This window comes from Natrix helvetica (assembly GCF_964273705.1).
Source record: "Natrix helvetica genome assembly, chromosome: 7".
Classification (NCBI taxonomy): Eukaryota; Metazoa; Chordata; class Lepidosauria; order Squamata; family Natricidae; genus Natrix; species Natrix helvetica.
The window spans coordinates 51,983,269-52,006,703 of NC_138558.1; the positions used below are offsets into that span (position 1 = coordinate 51,983,269).

A 23,435-nucleotide genomic window follows, 5' to 3' on the forward strand; every position below is an offset into this window, starting at 1 on the left:
CTTTGTTATTTGATATTAGTCAATAAACCGTTTAAATGTAAAAAAACAAAAACAAAATCAAAAGCCCGTTTAATACAAGAGTAAGTGAAATGGGCAAATTCTTGTCCTTAATTGTAACTTTCAATACCGGATCTGTAATAATATGATAGGGTTTTCTCATGTATGTATGAGTTAATTTATTGAATGAGACAGAAAATGTCCCCATTTTGTGGTATATTAAACATTAAAATTATATTGGCTTGTAGGCTGCATTATCCTTTATGCAGCATGCTGAGGACCATGGGTCTAGACCCCTATGTTAGAGGATTCCACGGATCTGTGTCTTAATAACTTACAAGGTGTAAGTCAAGTTTTTGCCAATGGCCACATGTGATGCCTCTGGGAATATAAAGAGGGTTCTGTTAGAATATTGCTAAGCTATTCTTTTTGCAATCCTGCACTATGCCCAGAATTAAGAGGCAGAAATGACAATAGCTGGTTTCGCCAATCATGCAAAATGATAAATAAGGCACTTACTTAATATGAAGTGTAATTCTACCCAATCCATAAGGTTCACTAGTTTCTGGATGAGCATAGCTTAATGTAAAGCATTACTATCTACAATATGTTTGAATTATAGAAGAAAAGGAAAGCCACAATGGGGGTTTACAGAAGTTGTAAGAGTTAACAGCTCCCTCATTTAATTTTCTGTTGTATAAGATCCAGGTAAATTATGCCTCAACGTTTAGCAGCTGCATGGACATATCCATGTTCTTTTCATAGTATCAGTAGAAAAAAGTTTCCCATTGTTTTCTTCTATTTTCCCTCCAAATGTTATCATTGTAGTTTATACTTCTTGGTGGTCTCCCGAGAGATAGCTAAAAGACTGTGGTTTTTGTGTGTGTCTTTTTCTTTTTGTAATGAACAAAATACCTACTACTAGAGCAAATATGCTAGATAACTGCCAAGAATGTGTAGGAAAGGAATGTTAAATATATTGATTCATCCTTTTTTGCATTCAAAGTTATTTTGATTAAGAAAATGATTAAAGAAGGGAAAAAAGCTAAGACATTTTTCCTCTTCAAAAAAAATCCCAAAACATAAGCATAAATGGTGACAATTATGTTTACCATTATTCTTGGCCCAACATACCAAAGAGTGGGACAATTTATTTTTTGACCCTCTTCCAGTTTCAAGCAGACATAATAAGTATGAACAAGAGAAGCTAAAGCTGCACATAAATATAAACAAATTTGGGTTTTTTTTAAAATAAAAAGTACTTCTATTAAAGTAGTATTATATAGCAAAAAATAAAAAACTCTTTTGCCTAGGTGAAGGAAGAGATTAATCTTAATCTTACAATACAATACAATACAATAGTAGAGTTGGAAGGGACCTTGGAGGTCTTCTAGTCCAACCCCCTGCCTAGGCAGGAAACCCTATACCATTTCAGACAAATAGCTATCCAACATCTTCTTAAAGACTTCCAGTGTTGGGGCATTCACAACTTCTGGAGGCAAACTGTTCCACTGATTAATTGTTCTAACTGTCAGGAAGTTTCTCCTCAGTTCTAAGTTGCTTCTCTCCTTGATTAGTTTCCACCCATTGCTTCTTATTCTACCCTCAGATGCCTTGGAGAATAGTTTGACTCCCTCTTCTTTGTGGCAACCAAAATTTCCAGAATGAAAATTTATCAAGTTTTAAAAATTTCCAGAATGAAAATTTATCAAGTTTTAAAAAAATTATTAAAGGTTACATATGAGTTGAAAAACTGAAGGATATCTGGAAGCAGGGAGCAATTGTATCACTCTAGAATGGATCTTACTATTTTAATGGATGGAGTACCTGGTTCTTCAGCTGGAGTGAACTAACTTGCTTCATTGGGAATCCTAGAATCCTGCCTCAAAATTCTCACCTGTAAACACACACACCCCATGCCTCAAAGGGAAAAAAACTATCCCTCAATTACAGACTAGTTTACCAGCTACTTTCAACCCTCTCTGAATTTAGTAATTATTTTGTTTTTCTCCACTCTTTTACTTGGAGGTAACTAGTCTCGGGGAAAATAAAGAACAGTTCAGCCAGTTGTTAAAGTTTAAATAAAAAATCAAGTCAAATAATTTAAAATGAATCTAAACCAGTTTCTATAGGCTGTCAATCCTTGCCTTCTTTGGCACTAAGTTTATATTCATAAACGTATCAACTTGGACAGGTGGAAATTCTCTGAGGGTTAGGATTTGTCTTCCACTTATACCGTAATTCACAAATCTCTCCTAGATTCCTTCATCTCTTCAGAATATGAATGGGAATGAAGTATCCTGCATCAGGGTCTTTGATACAGGTCTTCGTACCCAACCACCCTATTAACCAACAATAATTCACTGGTAAAGTAAATTCGGCATAATGCATGCCCACCTCAACATTTTGTTTATGTGCAGCAAGCATTGTCTAGGCATCATCAGAGCCGAAGTGACACAGTGGTTAGAGTGCAGTACTGCAAACTATTTCAGCTGACTGCTAGCTGCAGTTCGGCAGTTCGAATCTCACCTGCTCAAGATTAACTCAGCCTGCCATCTTTCCAAGGTGGGTAAAATGAGAACCCAGATTGTTGGGGGCAATATGCTAACTCTGTAAACTGCTTAGAGATGGCTGTAAAAGCATTATGAAGCAGTATATAAGTCTAAGTGCTATTGCTAAGTGCTAGTAAAACTTTATCTAGACATGAATGTCTTTCTAAAAGATAATTTGCATTTAGTTTGCAGGAGTTTGCATTTTCTATGGTAGCATGTAAACAAAGGATTTTTTCCATAAAATAGTGGTCTGGTTCATTAAAAAATGCTGTATTTTTCGGAATACAAGACGCACCCTTTTCCCTCAAAAAAGAGGCTGAAAATCTGGGTGCGTCTTATACACTGAATACAGCATTTTCTGCCTCCTGAAACCCAACCCCCTTCACCAAAATGGCCATCCTTAGCTTTTTGGAGGCTTGTAGAGTGCTCCTGGGGTCTGGGCAGGGCAGAAATGAGCGAAAAACAGGCCATTTTTTGCTCAATTTTGCCCCCCCCCCAGCCCTCAGGAGCATTTTATAAGCCTCCTAAAGGCTATCCATGCCCCTTTTTTTGGAAAAAAAACCAGGCCCGTGTTTGCGTAAAATGGGGCCATTTTTTGCTCATTTTTGCCTGCCCCGGAGCACTTTACAAGCCTCCTAAAGGCTATTCATGCCCTTTTTTGGAAAAAAAACCAGGCCTGTTTTCATGAAAAATGGGCCCTTTTTGGGAGGTTTGCAGAGTGCAAAAACTTTTTTTTTGAAATTTGCCTCTTCAAACCTTGGTGCGTCTTATACTCCGGTGCGTCTTATACTCCAAAATATATGGTAGGCAAAATAGACTGTTCTCTTGATGTCTTTATAGGTTTTTAAAAATAAACAGGTTTAATGAGTACCTCCTTACTACACACAGACTGTTGCATTTTTCCAGTTATTTTACTATCTATATGCTACTAAAACTCTGGTGGCTGTAACCTTTAACTGTGTGAAACTGTGCTCTGTAAGACAAAACCTTTTCAACTAAGGTACAACAAGTGATCAAATTTACAGAGTGCATCCATGGAATTAAAATTTCATAAAAGATTTTATGACATAGAAATTATCATAAAGCAATTTATCATATAACTCAAAATGTCATAAAGCATTTCCTGTGGTCAACTCCTGATTGACCACGCTTTACAATTCAACATGAGCTATTTTCAAGACAGATGCATCCCTGAATGTCAGCCCAATATTTTAAGAATTTTTGCAGCAAAGGCAGTACATTAAAAGCTATTTTACTGTTGAAAGCACTGAGGAATCTGGATAGGAAATTATCCCTTCCCCAACAAAGTGGTAGGTAGTTCCATATATTAGCCAGTGAAGGAGGAGGACAAGGGGGGGGAGGTAGTGCCAACTGGGCTTTCCTGGGGGATTGTGAGGGAAGGGGAAATGGCACCAGTCATTTATTATATATGGGAAGAAAAATGGCCCAATAACTCATGACTTGTCTAGTACTATACTACTAAAACTCTTGTGTCTGAAACCTTTAACTGGGCAAAACTGGCTTCATACAGCAAAATCTTTTTACAAAGTATCTCAATAGAGCTAACAATGTGTCCAAAATTCATCCATGATTCCCGTGGAATTGAAATTTGGCAAATTTTATAAGATAAAATTGTAACATAAAAATTATTATAAAACCTTTTATGACATAGTACAAAATGTTATAAAACAGTAGTGGTCAATTTCTGATATTTGACTATGCTATATAGTTCACAATGGCTGCTTTCAAAGTAGATAAACCCTGAATATCTTCCTGAATTTTTAACAACTTTTCAAGTACCGGTATATTAGAAGTCAGCATTGAAGAATCTGCTCCACACTTATTGAAATAACTTTTCCAAATGAACTCATGTGATACACTTGTCTCTGAGAACCACAACATATTTTTTTCATGATTCCCTGTTGATTTAGGATTGCACATTATACAAAGGAAAGAAAGACGCCACTGAGATTTTGTTATTTCATCTGAAAACAAAGCCTATGAGTCAGATAAAACTAACTTGATATAAATGGCTATCATATAGAAACCTGTCAAGTGAGCATGAAGTATTGAGCTTATCTTGTTTAAGCTGATCTTAGTTATTGTATTGTTCAAAAATTTAATTATAATTCAATTTGCTATTTTCTAGAGATGATGGATAAGGGTGAGCAAATTACAAATTTGGGAGCTTTAATTTACAGCAATTTATTTTACTGTAATAGATTCCAGGCAGAACCAGATGCCATACAGCAGCGGCTCCCAATCTTTCGGTTGTCAGGGACCACTTCCCTGGAAGATAGCTTTTCTGTTTATTTTGGGACCCGAAATAAAATAAGACCCGGTCTTATTTTCAGGAAAACACGGGTAGTCATCTGAATCTCCTCAGGCCTTGTGATAGAGTGGTTATTAGTTAACACTGGTTTTTATAGTTGGTTGTATTGTTCTTTTGGTAGGCTATGATCATTTTATATGTAGTGTTTTTATTTGTAAAGTGCTTAGAGTCAGGAAGCCTGGATATTGGATATGCATTGGCTCATGGTTAGGACACTGGGCTGATGATCGGCAGGCTCGCATTCGAGACCTAAGTGCTACTGCATGATAGGATGAGCTCCTGTCACACGCTCAGCTCCTGCTGACATAGAAGTTTGAAAGCAGGCAACCTCGAGTAGATAGATAGATACCACTTCAATGGCAACTTAATAGCAACATGAAAGGAGCTGAGTGTCCTCAGGAACAGTGATGTCACCATTCAATCCTTTTCAATCCAGAAGCCCTTCCGTGCTCCCAACATGACTACGTAGTAATATTGGTTTAAAAAATACACTAATAAAGGTTCTAAAAACTAAATAAATGATGGTGAGGTTATATGATATCAGGATTTTCCATCAAAATCTGGCGATAAAAAAACTTTTGGCTAAGTTAAACCCTGAATCTTTTATCAGACTGTTACATCAGTTTTCCTCTTTTCCTCTTAGTTGAAAGTCCATTTACATAAGAAAGAGCACTGTATATCTTTTCAGAACCAAAGTGCATATTTAAAGATGTTTAACCACCACTGATTGATTTACAATCGAGGAGGGAGGCATAAAATATGGGAGCATGTTTTAAGTATTATTTCAGAGGAATTATGAAAACTCTAGCAGCCATAAAATTTGACATAATAATAATAATAATAATAATAATAATAATAATAATAATAATAATAATAATAATAATAATAATAATAATAATTATTTGATTAGCCGCAACCCTCTCCCGAAGGACTCGGGGCGGCGTACAATCAAAACAAATAAAATACAGATAGAGACAACATACATACATAAGAAACAAAGACATATACATGTGCATGGAGGAGGTAGACTAATAAGTGAAGACAATTAAAAAACACAATTTAAAATCCCATTAAATAAAATTACCGAATTAAAAAAACCCGTCAGGAGCGTTATGCAGTTATGGTTGAGCCAGGCCAGCTATTTGGAATAGGTGGGTCTTGAGCTTTATACGGAAGGAGCGGAGGTCCGTGGTGGTCCTAATATCCGGAGGGAGGTCATTCCACAGGGCTGGGCCCGCCACAGAGAAGGCTCTGCTCCTAGGCACCGCCCCTCGGCACTGTCTGGTGGACGGCACCTGGAGAAGTCCCTTTCTGTGCGAGCGGATGGGTCGCAGGGATGTATGGGGCAGAATACGATCCTGCAGGTAACTAGGTCCTGAGTCATGGAGCGCTTTAAAGATCGTAATCAAGACCTTGAAACGCACCCGATAGACCACAGGAAGCCAGTGCAGCTCGCGCAGGAGAGGTGTCACATGGGAGTACCTAGTACTCCCCATAATCACCCGCGCGGCCGCATTCTGGACCAACTGCAGTCTCCGAGTGCATTTCAAGGGAAGCCCCATGTAGAGAGCGTTGCAGTAGTCCAGGCAAGACGTCACCAGCGCATGGGTGACTGTGCGTAGGGCATCCCGGTCCAATAGGGGGCGCAATTGGCGCACCAGGCGAACCTAGTGGAACGCCCCCCTGGCCACGGCTGTCACATGGTCATCCATGGACAGCCTGGCATCCAGGAGGACGCCCAAATTGCGCGCCCGCTCCACAGGGGCGAGTTGAATGCCCCCAATGGCCAGAGATGGAATTAACTGGTTGAACCGGGGGGCTGGAACCCACAGCCACTCCGTCTTGGAAGGGTTGAGCTTGAGTCGGTTGTCATCCATCCAGATCCGTACGGCTTCCACACACCGGGACATCATTTCGACGGCCTCGTTGGGGTGGTTCAGGGTGGAAATGTACAGCTGAGTATCATCAGCGTACAGATGATATCCCACCCCGAAACCACGGATGATCTCGCCCAGCGGCTTCATGTATGTGTTGAACAGGATTGGCGAGAGGACCGACCCCTGTGGCACCCCACAAGTAAGGGGGCTTAGGGTCGACCTCTGCTCCCCTGCCAACACACGTTGCGTCCGGCCAGAGAGGTAGGAGCCGAACCACCGCAAAACGGTGCCCCGGACCCCCAGCCCCTCCAGTCGGTGCAACAGGATACCATGGTCGATGGCCGCCGAGAGGTCTAATAGGACCAGGATAGAGGAACAACCCCTATCTCTGGCCCTCCAGAGATCATCAACCAACGCGACCAAGGCCGTCTCTGTGCTGTGCCCGGGGCGAAAGCCGGACTGGCGCGGGTCTAGATAATCATTCTCCTCCAGATGTCGTGGGAACTGAGAAGCCACCACACTCTCTACAACCTTCGCCAGAAAGGGAAGGTTGGAGACAGGACGATAATTGGCCAGCTCCGTAGGGTCCAGGGAAGGCTTCTTGAGCAAGGGTCTCACCACCGCCTCTTTCAAGGCGGCCGGAAGAGACCCCTCACCCAACGAAGCGTTCACTAGGCCTAGGAGCCAGTCGCGTGTGACCTCCCAGGATGCCAGTACAAGCCAGGAGGGACACGGGTCCAGTAAACGTGGTAGGTCGCAGTCGTCCACGCAATCTGTCCAAATCCTCGATGACAACCAAGTCAAACTCCTCCCAGAAAGGTTTCTCAAGACTCGCCACGGACGTCTCGACTGGGCCACTGAAGGGGACCCAATCCTTCCGGATTTGAGCGACTTTATTCTGCAGATATTTCCCAAATTCCTCTGCCCTACCCTGTAAAGGGGCCTCCCGTGGCCTCTGAAACAACATCTGCATTCAGAGAAGGAATGGTTTTATTGCAAGATGATATGAACAGTCTGACAAACAAAAACAAAATTAACAAGTAATTGCCCCAAAATAGTTAATGCAAAAAGTTCTCCTTCATCCAGTAATAATGTAATAAATACTGCTGCAGATGCTTACTTCTTTTCCCTACTGAATTTTCAAAGGTTTCATTTAATTTCTGTTGGTTGCTTTTTAATGAATTCCATACAGAAATATGGAATTAGGAATAGCTATCATATTCTCATTATTGATGTTTAAGTTCAGGACAAGAAGTACAGTTGTACGAGTACAAGAAGCAGTTGCTTGTGAAACTATGACACAGCCAAAATCCCATCTCTATTTATTCATCTAATCCAGAAATTAATATTTTACTCAAGATCACAATAAAGTTGAAATAAAAAAGCAAGAACATATTAAAACATACGGCCTAAACTGCTGTTGTAAACTAGAGCAAATGGGCGCTGAAAATCTTAAAAGCCTGATAGTCTCCTAAGAGAAAATAGTCTGTCTTTCTGAAAATAGATACTTGGAACTTGGAAACATACCAGGGAAGATATTTGAATGAGCTTACATTCCTTATTTAACCTTTATGTGCAACACAGTTTATTCTTAACAGGAACACTTACAACGACAGATTTAAGAAACAGTTTCAAAGCACCTTGGTTCCAGCAGTAAAGGAAGAAAAAGGTGAAGAGCTATGAGGTGGAAATTTTGTCGCTAGAAAAATGCTGAGCTGGCTGCTTCACTATTAATACTGCAAAACTCTCATTAAGTTATAGAATTTCATGTGCTCAGCTGCTGAAGAAAGGCCAAACCCCAAAAACAAGTGAACACAGAACCATAAACGCTACATGTATAGAGGCTCTATAAAGATATAAAGTATATCTTTGCTGTTTCTTGCCCATCTGGCTCAGCTTTCTTCTTCCATTTCAAAGAACTAACATTTAATTGTAAAACAGCCAACCTGCAATGGTCAAATTTCATATTATTGTAGTGATATTTTATCCTATAGCATAGCTCTGTACCAGTGATGGGATTCAAAAAATTTTACTACCAGGTTCTGTGGGCGTCACTTGGTGGGTGTGGTGTGGCTTGGTGGGCGTGGCAGGGGATGGATACTGCAAAATCTCCATTCCCACCCCACTCTGGGACCAGCCAGAGGTGGTGTTTGCCTGTTCTCCGAACTACTCAAAATTTTCGCTACTGGTTCTCCAGAACCTGTCAGAACCTGCTGAATTTTACCCCTGCTCTGCACATTTTACATACTTTATCCATAGATTTCAACCACTTTCACTCTGACAAAATCTAAAAAGCTCTCCTTTCTGCAAAGAAATACTTCATCATACTATCATGGCTCCAAGTAACACCCCCAATGAAAGAAGACTCCAAAGCTAGCGATTCCTCAAAGTTCCATTTTGTTAGAGATGTCATATTGGCAGATCTGGGAAGACCCGAATCTGAGAGTTCTGGGTTTTCCCCACCCAAAAGAAAGTCAAAGATCCATCCCCTGCACCCACAAGTCCATCACATGGTCCAATCATTTCAACATCCCAACTGGAGACAATCCCCAGTCACTCTCATCCAGGTGCAGGCTGAGTGTCCTTGACTCCCATAGAAAGAATGTTGTTATGACTAATCCTCCACCAGTCCTTTCAATCCCCTGTCCGTTTTCCCAGGCACTAAATGTGGCAGCCCTGAAGCTCCAACAAAAAGGATGGCTTCCAGGACTGACAAGCCACCCACCCCAGTTGAAAATTATGTCCTGGAATGAGAGGAAAGCAGGGGGTTAATTCAGTCAGCATGTGGCATGTTAACCACGTCCGTCCCCCCCAGGACCCTTTGGCTTATTAGGAAATTTATCATGAAATTCTTTCACTAATGCATCTGCTTTTACATCCCAACTTTTAACCCAGGTAGCTTTTGACAAAGGGTACCCTTCCCAATGAACTAGATACTGTAATCTGCCTCTGTGTAACCTAGAGTCTACAGTAAAATCTTTTTCACTTCATAGTGTGTCTTACCTTGTACTACAATTTATTTGGGAGGTGCTGCTTGCTGCAATCTCAACCTTGAACTGGCAGCTGGCTTTAACAAGCTGCAATGGAATACTGGATGCACTTTCCCTAGTATGTGGGGTAGCCTGAGTTGCACTGTTACTGGGTTAATTACTTTCACTATGGGGAAAGGTCCCAATAATTTAAGTTGTAGCTTCTTACTAGGCAATTTTAGCCTAATGTATTTTGTTGACAGATAAACTTGGTCTCCCACCCAAAAGGGCGGCTGGAGAGATCTATGTTTATCTGCTTGCTTTTCATACGCTTCGGCTGCAACAGCTAGCTCTTTTTAAATATTTTCTCAACCCTTCTTTAATGACTCTATCCATTCAGCTAGTCATGGAAAGGGGTTGATCTCTTGGCAGCTCAGGAATGGGGACAAACTCCATGCTGCTGATGATCTGGAAAGAGGTCAATCCAGGGCTTCTGTGCAGCGTGTTGTTGTAATCCACCTCTGCTAAAGGTAGCAAGTCCACCCAGTTCTCTTGCTGGTAATCCATATAACATCTGCTGTATTGTTCCACCATGGAATTCGTATATGACACGGCTCCATTTGTATGCAGATGAAAAGTCGAGCTAAGTCCTTTGTCTGAAATCACTTGTTGTGGCATGCCGTGTAGTCGGTGGGGCTGTTTGATGAACATATTGGCCAGCTTCTTGGCTGATGGTAGTTCTAAGCAAGCAGAAAAGTGTGCTTGCTTAGAAAACAGATCAATCACAGTCCAAATCACTGTGTTTGCCCCCCACTCTGGGAGTTCTACTATAAAGTCTATGACTAAGCCCAGCCGACCCTCCCAGTGTTGGCTGGGCTTAGCTATTTGTTGGAACAACTGAGGGGGCAGGGGTGAAATGCTACCAGATCACCCTGGTTCACACTTTTAAAGCATTTTTTTACTACCTATTTGCCGAAACCGATAGTTAAAAAATGCTTTAAAAATAATTTTAAAAAGGTTTCCATGATCGCATGGCACGGCTGAACCTCCCCCCCCCCACTTCTTAAAGCATTTTTTACCGGTTCGGGTGAATAGGTAGTAAAAAATGCTTTAAAATTTTTAAACGTTGGCCACGCCCACCCAGTCACATGACCCCAAAAGCCACACCCACCATGCCATGCCCAGAGAACCGGTGGCAAAATTTTATATATTTCACCACTGCCAGGGGGTCTCTCTAGTCTCATTTTCATAGTAGCACAAGTAGCACAGCTTTTCACCTAGTCCTCCACATCTGATTTCATCTTGGACCACCAAAATTGTCTCCAAGCCAGGTGGAGGGATTTTAAAAATACAAAGTGGCAGCCCAACCATGAGTCATCGCTGCATTGTAAGACTTTCAGTTTCAAGCTGCTGGGGACATAGAGCTTGGATCCTTCCCATGCTAGTCCTTCTCTCATGGTTAAAGTCTCTTGATTCTTGGCAAGCCATTGATCTGTTGGAAGTGCCGCTTTTAAGTCAGCTGTCAGATTCTCCTCTAAGGGTATGGCTTGATGTCTGGCTTGGCCCCTGGTAGTGGCTTGCATCGCAATTTGCAGTGTGGAAATGATGGCATGGATGACTTCCTCTCGCTGGCTATTGAATTGGGATTTCCTTGATAGTGTGTTGGCTAGCAGATTCTTTCCCCCTGGGATATATTTGAGCTCAAAGTTGAATCATTGGAAGTATTGTGCCCAGTGTACTTGTTTGGGGGAAAGCTTCTGGGGTGTCTTTAAGGCTTCAAGGTTCTTATGATCAGTCCAGATCTCAAAAGGCACCTTAGCCCCCTCTGGCAAGAGTCTGCATGAGAGGAGTGTCCATCACACTGCAAAGGCTTCTTTCTCCATCCTCTATTCGGGTGGCACCACTTCGATCTCCAACCATGGCACGGTTGCTTCCCCCACTGGCATGGGTCCGGCTGAGCAGATTGCCAAGGCGCCAGCTCTTTGGGCCGGGTGCCTTGTTGGTGTTCTACTGTGGCAGCTTCGGTAGCCTGGACCGTGCACTCGGGAGGCGAGAAGATGGATAGGGTTCACCAACACTGATATAGGAGAACAAACCCATCAGGACAAGATTCAGCAGTCCATCTTGTTAGGGATGTAACCCTAGGCTTGGCTTGGCAATGTATATAAGCTATGATTACTTTACTGTTACTTTAAATGCTTATGAGATGTAATTGATTTGTTACCTCAAGCAGCCATAAGAGGGAGCCAGAATGACTGTTAGCTCTCTGTTTTGTTAGACACTGGTTGGTGTATTGTGAGGTATTGTGGTTTGCTACTGTTAGCTATATTTTGTGTGCTAGACTGACTATTTTGATAATTGAATTACTGAACCGTGTATGACTTGGATTGTTAATCGGACTCTGAATACCTCTATATTTCTATATAGTAAACTACTATATTTTTTATACTATTCAGTGTCTCTGTATGCTGGTTTGTGCGTGTTGTTCCATATCACTCTCATTACGCTTCTCTGCATACTCGCTCTCCTAACGGGGAGCTTAATTACTTAACACATCTACATTTAAAAAACAAAGAAGTCTTTTGAAGGCAGCAAAGTCCACATTTTGGACAGAGAGGATGCTGGTTTGAATGAGGGATCAAAGAGGCCATCTATGTCAAAACTGAACAGCCCTCTCTCAACAGAGGGGGAGGGATATGGCATCATCTATCTCCAGTCTACAACATAGTTCTTTCAGCAGTTCCAAGAAGGCTCCACACCCATTTGCACTACTCAGGTGACCCTGAAGACACAGATAAAGGTCCAAATGGCCTCAATGACACTCTAAAAGAATGTAAATGACTAGCTGTCTGCAAGGAGTATAAATCCTTCCATTCCCAACCATCCAGTCAGAGTTGAAGAAGCTTCTTAGATGAGAAGCGAAACATCTTCAAACCAAAAAACAAGAAAGTCCAGTTGCCTTTTGAAAAAAGACCTTTGGGACACTAGGCTTAGGCTTTACACGTGTACTTAGTTAACATTTTGACACTGTGCATATTGTTTATAAGGAAACAGAAAATGTTTGAAGAGTAGAAATGTTTACTTGGGCATGAGACATTTAAAAGCATGCAAAAAGATACAAATTGCATCACATACAGTATATATTTTCTGCCCTTCTATTATTAAATAGGAAGAGCAATGGTGGCACAGTGATTAAAATGCAGACCTGCCAGCTAACTCACTACTCACTCCAGGAATTTGATTCTGAACGGCTCAAGGTTGATTCAGCCTTCCATCCTTCTGAGGTTGGTCAAACGCAGACCCAGATTGTTGGGGGCAATATGCTAACTCTGTAAACTGCTTATAGAGGACTGTAAAGCACTATGAAGCATTATATAAGCGCTATTACTTCTGCATAACACATTTACCTTGTTAAAGTCAAATTAATGAAACTACAGCAGAACACAGAAATTTATATAGTTTTATATAAATCTTTAGCCAAGTCATTCAGAAAACCAAACAGTAGGCAAATTATTCCATAATTTTATGCACACATCTCTGGAAAAAAAACATAATAAAAGGAAACTCTCACTCTAAGAAAGTGCAAATGAATTAACTATCCATCTCTGATCCACCACTTGCAAGCACCTACAGTGAATGGCTCAGCGGCTATTAGCAAGGTTACTGCCTCTGAAGCCTATTACATAGGAAATTGGTAGACTCCTGTAGCTGGTTAGGTTGTCAGAGAACAAAAGGTTGGACTGAATGTGCTTATATTATGCTTTACAACAATACATCTATAAAAAATAGATCATTTATGGCTAATTCAATTCAGTAGGGCATTGTATATATTCCGAAGGCAACTGGAGAGATGCCTTACAGAAAACACTCTTCAACATGTAAGCAAAGCTCACATATAGAGATGTTCCTCAAACATCCATACTAAAAGAACAGGAAAAGTCAGAAATATGAAATAAGGTATCTAAACTACTTGTAAATGCTTTTCATGCACACAATTCCTAAAATGAATTTGTTTATCAAGTTAAGATGAATTCTTTCTTATTTAACCTTATTAAAAAAGCAAACAAAATGCTTGCAAATGTTTTCCAAAAAACTAAAATGTTTACATTCTTTTTACAAGCAGTTAGGTTTATAGTTTACAAGCATTATGATGGTAGCAGGAACAATATACTAATTGGTGATATTAAAATGAAACTGTCATTTTTTTAAAAAAACTCTCATCCACTAGGAAAAAATCTAAAACTTGTCTAAAACGAACAGTTCAGGGTATTTGGAAACTGAGGAACATCAATCCCCTTTGTATTAAAACTCCTGAAGAGGAATAAGAAAGGAATAGAGCTTTTCCCATTTGTTGAATGAAAGAAGACTAAAAAAACCCCAGCTAGTATCTCTTGTGTGTTTTGGGGAAAGAAGTAGATATATTGCTTAGTCTGCTCAAAAATGCAGTGGAAGTAAGGTTATGATAGGGAACTACGTGGTTGGGGGGTGGGGTGTTGGCTCACCAGACAACTGACTTTGGCAAGCAGATGTCTGGATGCCTATACATATTTTAATTCATTAAATTGTAATTGAAATCCAATAAAATGTCAAAAGGTTTGTAGTATTTCCTTGTTAGAACAGTCTTAGTCAGGAAACATGTTACTGTTTAATTTCAGAATTACTTTTTAAATTTAATTGTTTGCAATTTGAGCTATATTACGAGACCCAGTATCAAAAAGAGAAAAGAGTACTTTTGAAAGATATTCTTATCTAGGGAAACAGTTCTCCACTTTCAATTTCGAACTTATATTATGCTTTACAACAATACATCTATAAAACCCTATATCGAATACACCGCAGATAGATCATTTATGGCTAATTTTACATTTTCTGTCAGACTAAATTAACTTCTATGTAAGCAGGAAGTTTGGTTAGTTTATCAATCTAATGTTTATTACCAGATGAGAACTACATGGTACCATTATAAATCAGATCTATTATTCCAAACAAAAAATAATCTTTGGGATCACTTCTTCCAATTCTTCACCGGTGGAATAGCTTGCCTTCAGAAATTGTGGACAATCCATCATTGGAGGCTTTTAATAAGAAACTAGAAAGCCACTTATCTGAAATAGTATAGGTTCTCCTGCTTGAGCAGGGGACTGGACTAAAAGACCTCCAACCTACCTTCCAACTCTATTCTATTGTAAATTCTTCTCTGTTCATAAGAGTTAAGTCTAGTATGGCTGTCCTTCTAGTTCCCTCCTCTGCCTTTTGGACAACAACAACTTGGTCAACTAGGATGGTCAGGAACCTGTTCGATTTCTCACATGGTGCGGAATTAGTCTTCTAGTTGATGTCAGGGTAATTGAAGTCCCCCATTACTATTGTAGTGTGTTTTTTACATGCATTTGTTAATTGGTTGGCAAAAACTACACCTATTTTTTCTGCTTGGTTGGGTGGCCTGTACTATACAGTTCTATGGCAATGTCTTCTTTTCTTTTATATTGACCCATATGCATTCTAGAAGTTTTTTGTCTGTTTTGCTGAACTATTCATTTCTTAATAGGAATATTGCTTTTAACATTCTGCTTCAATTATTGTTCCTCAGATCTACACTACCTTCTTCAAGCATCTCACCTAAATTCCAAAAGTACTTCTGGTACAGTTAGCCTTTTTTCATTCTTTAGATGTAAGATTTTAGCTATAAATGTCGCTTGCTCATATTCCCTGTTCGATTTCTCACTTGGTGAAGAATTAGTCTTTCCGTTAATGTCAAGGTAATTGAAGTCCCCCATTACTATTGTAGTGTGTTTTCTACACATATTTGTTAATTGGTTAGCAAAAAATCTATTTTTCTGCTTGGTTGGGTGGCCTGTAGTATACACCTATGGCCATGTCATTCTTTTTTTCTTTTATATTGACCTATATGCATTCTAGGATGTTTTTGTCTTTGGTTTCATGCATTTCTGTAGCAATATAGTAGTCCTTTATGTACAGTGCAACTCCACCTTCTCTTTTATGGGGTCTATTGTTTTTTTTAACAGTTTGTATCCTTCTATCAGTATGTTCCAGTTATGGGTTTCATCCTACCAAGTTTCTATTATTCCAACTGTATCATATCTACCTTCATGTATTAATAGTTCAGGTTCACCCTGTTTATTCCCCAGACTTTGTGCATTTGTACATAGGCACTTGAGATATTTATGTCTGACTCTGGGTATGCTTCCTATGCCTCCTATTTGGTGTTTGAATTTGTCTCCTTCCCATCCCTCCTTACTTCATTATTTGATTTGCTTTCTAGAGGCTTTTGCTTGGAATTAAATCCTGGAGATCCTAAAGATTGGTCATCCTCCCTGCTCAATTTTAGTTTAAAGCCTGTAGATGCCTATTATCAGCAGAAGCATCTACAGGAGTGTTTTATATCTGATGAAACATGCATTATGATATCATAACACAATCTCAATTTACACAGCTGTACCAGGCATGAGCACATTTGAGATGGAACTTGCATCATGACCTAGCTAGATGTATTATCTTTTTTGTCACTGATTAACCACATGATGGGCAATAGAACTTTCATTGTCTTAATTTTCCTTGTTTCAATAAAGCATGGATTCTTTCAGAATTTAAATTACATTAACTATATAATCCTTCCTTCAGGAAGATGGGTGGCTAGAAATTTGAAATATAAATAAATAACATAAATAAATAACTATCCCAACTTGATGCCCAGTAAAACTCTATTTAGAGAAGTTGCAATACTGATACATCCAGATGGTAGCCAGGCTTGATTATATAATTATAAGGCTATTTCAGTGCATTTGTATCACTTCTTAATACATATAAATACATACTTCTGTACTAAATTAACACTGTTCTTAATTTGTATTCATTTTTATAATATTATTGCCTAGATAATAATGGGTATATAATACCTTTGTGAAGTTCCCAAGAGATGACCTAATTAATTTACGAGCCTTGAGACAAAGTTCAAACAAAAAACATTCATTTATTAGGATCAACATCTTGGCTTGATCTTCTGTGGAGCCTAAACTGGCTTTCGCTTAATTGCGTTTGAACTTTACCCCTCTATCTCCTCCCTTCTGTCATGCGTCATAACTCATATTCACCAACTAGATTGTAGATATATGAAACCCAACTCTAGCCGAATGTATGAATGGAATCCTCCCTCCAAGGCCAACCTGATAATAGTCATGGCAACGCTTTAGAAGTTGACATCCGGCTCCCCTCACTTCCCGAAAGAGACCTGTGTGACACAAAGACAATTTGAGTACGGGTATATAATTTAGGGATGTGCTTGCCTGGATTTTCTGCACGGAATTTTGCTATAAGGTGATCAGCTTGGATATTCCTACTTTTTACCCAAGATGCCTCTGATAAGAGGTAGCCTTGCCACTTGATTAAGTATTGGAGTTGTCTCCTGTGCCACCTTGAATCAAGGATTTGTTGAACTTCATAATGGGTTTTGCCCCCTCTAACCATAGGGCCTGGGGTCTCCCAGGGTAGTGGTCTCAGAGTGGATCCAATCACGGGTTTTAAGAGGCTACTATGAAATGCTGGGTGTATCTTCCCCAACAATCAAGGCAGTTTCAATTGCACTGTGACTGGGTTGATGATCTTTACTAGGGGGAATGGTCCCATAAACTTCGGCCCCAGTTTCTTGCTAGGCAGTTTTAATCTCAAATATTTTGTGGAGGGGTAAACCTTCTCTCCCACCCGGAATGGGCGTTGCGGAGCCCGGTGTTTATCTGCCTGTTTCTTATAGGTTTGTGCCGCTCTAGCCAGTGCCTTTTTGACATTTTCCCAGGTTGCTTTTAGCATTGACATCCATTCAGTCAAGCTGACTGAGGAGTGGGGATCCCTTGGATACTCAGGCATTGGGACAAAGTCCATACCACTCACTATTTTGAACGGCGTGAGTCCTGTGCTATTGTGAACAGCATTATTGTACGCCACCTCAACAAAAGATAAAAGGTCTGCCCAATTGTACTGCTGATCGTTCACGTAGCACCTCAGCTACTGCTCTATCATGGCGTTCAGTCTCTCTGCTGCCCCATTAGTGCTCAGATGAAAAGCTGAACTAAGACCCTGAAATGTCCCAATGGACCACAGGAACTCCCTCCAGAACTTAGCTGTGAACTGGACCCCTCTGTCTGAGATAATTTTTCAAGGTACTCCAAGTAGTTGGTAGATAGCCTTCATGAACAGTTTAGCCAGCTTGTGAGCCAAGGGTAGTCCGCTACAGGGTATGAAGTGTGCCTGTTTGGAGTACAGGTCTATTACAGTCCAAATCACCATGTTTCCCCCACTTTTTGGCAACTCTAAGTCCATTGCAATCTCCTCCCATGGCCTCGTTGGCTCTGCTACTGTTTGTAGCAGTCTGCGGGGGGGGGGTGTTCCCGGTCGTCTCTTCATTGTGGCGCAGATGGTGCAACTTTTCACGTAACTATTCACATCTTTCTTTATGCCAAGCCACCAGAATTGCCTCCGGGCTAACAACTTAATAGCATTAAAAATGTTATAACAGGATTTGAATCCAATTCCTACCCTTGCTGTTCTCAAATATCAGGAATTTTAGGACAACTTCAAATCCTGGCTTCAACTCTATTAAGAGAGTGAAAAACTCAAATTTCCATATAAAATACTGAGCAACTGTTATCTTTTTCATCCTGGTGAGTTTCCATTTACTGGAAACCCGGAACCAGGAACAAAGTACTTAGCACTTTTCAAACATCTGCATGAACAGTGGGGAGGCATTCAAATGCTTGTACTAGAATTTGGTTGGTTTTATTGAAGACCACCCTCATTCAGTCTGAGGTTAGGTGGTGCTTAAATTAAAGAAATAAAAATAGAAGCCATTGTCTTAAAGATTTACGTATTACATCTATATGTCATGCCTCTCAACAGTAAGGGGACTTTGGCCTACTTACAAACAGTAAGTAGATAGATATAAAATAATAAAAATTAAAAGAAACTGTATGAAAATTATAACCAAGGATATGGATGCCATGAGGCTGAGATCTTCTCATCCTGTCAGCCATGCCCAATGGTGAGTGCTCCCCTTGGGTTCCCAAGCCATCCTTCTGGAAGACCCAAAGGGTGGATGTATCTATATACAGTATCTATTTTAACAAGAACCTTAGACTTGTGAGATAAGCACATTGCTCACAGATATTAATTTATATTATGCAATAATAAGGTATTGAACGATGTGAGCAACAATGCTTCTATCCCTCCACTCCAATAATTTCATGTTTGGATGAGAGATAACAACTGACCAAAAGCCACTTACTAAGCTTCATGACCAAGTAATGATTTGAAGATGAGTTTTCATTCCCATTACACCAATGTAGTCCCACAAAATGTCATATGCGAAGCAACTCTTCAGAAGCATTATAATTTTTCATACTTCATGATCTTATGTATGCTCTTAGTTAGCTAACATGACTTGTCTAACTTGGTGTCTTCAAGATGTCTTTAAATTTTATCTGCTAAACTTCTGTCCCCTGTGAAACAAAGGTAAAATACCTTTTCATAATATTAGAATATATAATGACAAAGAATTACTCACAACTTTGGCTTCGCAAGCACAGGTGGTGGTGTTTTTGTGGGTGAAAGCAATTCACCAGGGTGGGATTTGTCAGTTTTGGTGTTGCCATTAATGGTTCCATTGACTCCATGGGTAGGATGAATTCCATTGGTTTTCTTCTCAACAGAGTTGAGCTGCAATTCAAAAGCACTTGAGCTGGGATGACTGATCTTGGAGTGCTCTGAATGCTTTGGAGGAAGCTCCACAGAATTAATCTCAAGATGTGAAGGTGGAGGTGGGAAATGTTGAAAGTTATCCTTATTCTGTACTCTCATTGACAAATCATGGCCGGAGCTTTCGCAACTGGCTGAAATAGAAAGGGAAAAAAGTGCATCATCATAACATTATTTGAATTATCATCACATTTTAGTTCATTGAAAATGAGATCATTACTTTAATCAGTTACATTGGACAGTTATGCTAGGAGAGACAGTTATTTTCAAATTCTCATGAGTATTTGAACTGAAGGATCATGAATAAATAAATATTTATTTACTGCTATTATTCATGTTACAATTGGAAATTGAGTTGAGACCAGTAACTGATCTACGCTCAGTATTGGCTAAATGAATGAATTGTGTGTATCAATCTTATTTGAATTAATCACAGATCTATAATACCACTGTGCATGAGAAACACCAACTTATTCCAAGACTTCTGCATGCATTTCTGGTTTATATTTAATACTCACAGGAAAATTACTGGGGTTTTTTTTGGCTTTTGTTTTTAATATGAGTTACTCATTTTTTCCATGTTGCCTCTGCTGCCAACTAGCCTCAAAAGCCAAATTTCTCCCTTTATAATTAGCAGCTGTATTTCTGGTAGTTGGATCCACTGTCAGAGTTTATTTTACTATATTTCCTAATGCCATCTCTAGGTGAGATGGGTGGAATAGAAATCAAATAATTAAGTGAGTAAGATTTAGAGCCGGGATTCCCAATTTTGGCAACTTTTAAGACGTGGACTTCAACTCCCAGAATTCAGCTCCCAGAATTCAGCTCCCAGAATTCCCTAGCCAAGCATCTTGTCAAGATTGGGAACCTCTGTTTCAGAAGATTATGTAGAATACTCTTACATATGTCAACTTTACATATTCTTTTTACCCTGATGTAAAGTCACCAGTAAGAGATGTGGAAATCTAACATACAATGCACTCTAACTGTGTCCGGTGGACCTGGGTCCAAATATCACTGTTTCACTTATATTGTAGACAACACCATTCACCAAAAAACTGCTGAATACCTGACAGCACAGTCAGTTTGGCAGTGCTTGTGACTGATCCATAATCATTGCTTGCTGTGCATGCAAAGATCCCCGCGTCTTCAGGAAAAGTCTCTGCAATCACCAAAGTACATATCTCCTCTAAAAGGCAATCAAAGGAAAAATAACAATTTCCCATTAGGCTTCACATAATTAGCTTTGGGATTCAAGCTATTTAGCCTCAATCTTGGCTCTAGAGCAGTGATAGCAAAACTTTTAGAGACCGAGTGCCCAAACCTGCAACTCAACACCCACTTATTTATTGCAAAGTGCCAACACGACAATTTAACCTGAATTCTGAGGTTTTACTACCTAAAATAATGATAAACAAGGCAGAGTCCAGCTAATTGTCCTAAGTAGAAAACATGATAAACACTTTTATACCCGTTAATTTTTTTTCCTGCTTTTGAAATATTACATTTAGCAACAATAAAAAAGAAAAACTTTTGTAATATCATTTCTCTTTCCCTTCCCCTCTCTCTTTCCTCCTGGCCAGATCCGTCTCCCTGGCCAGGAGCAGAAGCCGACTGCCCTCTGCCTGGGTCATCTGGAGAAGGGGCATCCGAACAGCAAGCTATCTTGCATTACATCTTCCCCAGGCCACTTCTAGAATCAGGCTCCGACCGAGGCAGCAAAGGCGCAGGAGCTTCCCAGGAAGCCTGGCAGCATGTTTACGAGATGGCAGCGTCCAGGAGGACTGAAGTGGTGCCTCTCTATCAGGCCTTGCTGCGAGAAAGTCAGACTTTCAATGCACTTCCCTGGGCTTCTTCTGGAATCAGGCTCTGATTGAGGCAGCAAAGGTGCAGGAGCTTGCTGGTAAGCCCAGCAGCCTGTTTAGGAGATGGCAGCGTCCAGGAGGATTGAAGTGCTGTATCTCTATTAGGCCTTGCTGAGAAAGCCAATCTCTCAACGCCTACGGCTATAGGTAGGAAGATGGGGGCGTCTTGGGAGTGGAGCCTTCAGTGCCAAGTCCCTCTTCTGCCCACATAAAAATCATCCCCCACCCCCTCCAGTTAAATGCACGTGATAGGGTTTCTTTTAAAAGGATAAAAAGATCTGTGTTAGATAGGGTCCAGTGTTCAAGTCTGTCAAGAGCCACCTGGATCTTGAGCTTATCATCTAGGGCTGTGATGGCGAACCTATGGCACGTGTGCCATAGGCGGCACACAAAGCCATTTGTTAGGGTACCTTATGGTACCCCATTGCTTCCTTCCTTCCATGTAGATGCAGCACCGTTATGGACTGCTTGTTGAGTACGGTTTGCAGCCTGTTACAAATCCATCTGATGGTGATGCTATCTATCCCACTTTTTTTCTAGCTTACCAAGAAGTAGGTTGTGGTCTCCAGGATTTTTGAAAGATGTGGTATATAGTTCTGAGATGACATCTGCCAGCTCCTTTAGAACTCTGGCATGTAATCTATCAGGTCCTGGTGATTTATATTCATCAAGATCAGACAGGTGTTCTCTTACCATTTTTTTGCTTATTTTCTTTTATTTCTAGTCTCTCTTTTACAGTGATGTTTTTGACAGTCACTTATCTGAAATAGCATAGGTTCTCCTGCTTGAGCAGCAGGCTGGACTTAAAAGACCTCCAAGGTCCCTTTCAAAATGCCACTGCATTTTTTTTTTTTTTGCATTTTAGTTTGTGTGGTCCTGAAAAAACTTACAAAGCTTTATGCTAAATTATCCAAGTGTGAATTCTACCAGGGCAAAATTGCTATTGCATATCCCATGAAGGGATAGAAATAGATCCTGAGAAGGTGCATACGGTTTTGGAGTGGGCGCCCCCCGCCAAACAACTACAGAGCTTCCTTGGTCTTGTGAACTTTTACCAGCAATTCATCCTGTCCTTTGCTAAGAACATGTTGCATATTACCACCCTTTTAAAAATGAATGGGGAGAGTAAGCCTAAGCCCAGCAAGCCACTTGAATGGTCGATGGAATGCCAGGCAGCGTTTGAAAAACTCAAGCGGCTGTTTGCTGCTGAGCTCATGCTTAAACACCCTGACACAGACACCCCATTTATGATCCATGCTGATGCTAGTGATGTGGCTGTGTGAGCTGTTCTATTGCAGGTGTATGCTAAGGTTTTTTTTATATATATAACCCTGTGCTTACACCTCCCAAAAGTTAACTGAGACCAAAAGGAGGTGGGCAGTCTGGGAGAAGGAAGCTTTTGCTGTGCAATAGGCACTGCTAACTTGAGAGGCATCTCCTAGAAAGAATGAAACAACCCTTTCAGGTGTGGACTGATTACAAAAACCTGTAAGCCTTGAAAACTCCAAGGAAATTGTCACCTAAGCAAGTCCATTGGGCACAGTACTTTAATCATTTTAATTTTGTGCTGTGTTATATGGGGGGGGGGGGGCTTCATGGCTATGCTTTGTCCAGACTGCCTCAATATATTAGTGTTAGACCTGAAGTAATCCAGCCAATTATCTCTTCTAAGCTGCCCAGGTGACTACTAAGGCTCAGAGAAAATCAGACCCTGAGTTTCTCACTGCATGGAGTTGAAGGGGGCATTGAAAAGCAATGAGTGTTTCTGTCCCACACAAATGACTGCACCATGCGTGATGGCTTGACATGGATTGGAGCAAAAATGTATGCGCCTGCCAGCCTAAGGGTAGGCTCATGATTCCAAAACTGCTGGTCACTTTGGTTTTGTAAAAACTTTGGACCTGATTAAGTGGCAGTTTTGATGGCCTTCGTTGAAAAAAGACATTGATGGCCTTCATTGAAAAAATGAAAAAAGACATTATGTCACTAGTTATCCCATCTGTGCAGCTGATAAATGGACCCCAGGGAAGCTTGCTGGAATTTTACAGAATGTGGCTAGCACTAAGGCCCCATGGAAG

At 40.5% G+C, this 23,435-nt stretch overlaps 1 protein-coding gene across 6 annotated transcripts in view; it reads right to left on the reverse strand.

The window, feature by feature from the left end:
* The window catches only part of PALLD (palladin, cytoskeletal associated protein), a 243,530-nt gene that overhangs the window by 119,044 nt on the left and 101,051 nt on the right, over positions 1-23,435 (reverse strand). For all 6 annotated transcript variants that reach the window (XM_081959388.1, XM_081959394.1, XM_081959389.1 and 3 more), the window contains exons 8-9: positions 20,562-20,681; positions 19,302-19,626 (exon numbers count right to left, since the gene is read on the reverse strand). In XM_081959388.1, the coding sequence (XP_081815514.1) occupies positions 19,302-19,626; positions 20,562-20,681 (445 nt within the window). The remainder of the gene's footprint in view (positions 1-19,301; positions 19,627-20,561; positions 20,682-23,435) is intronic.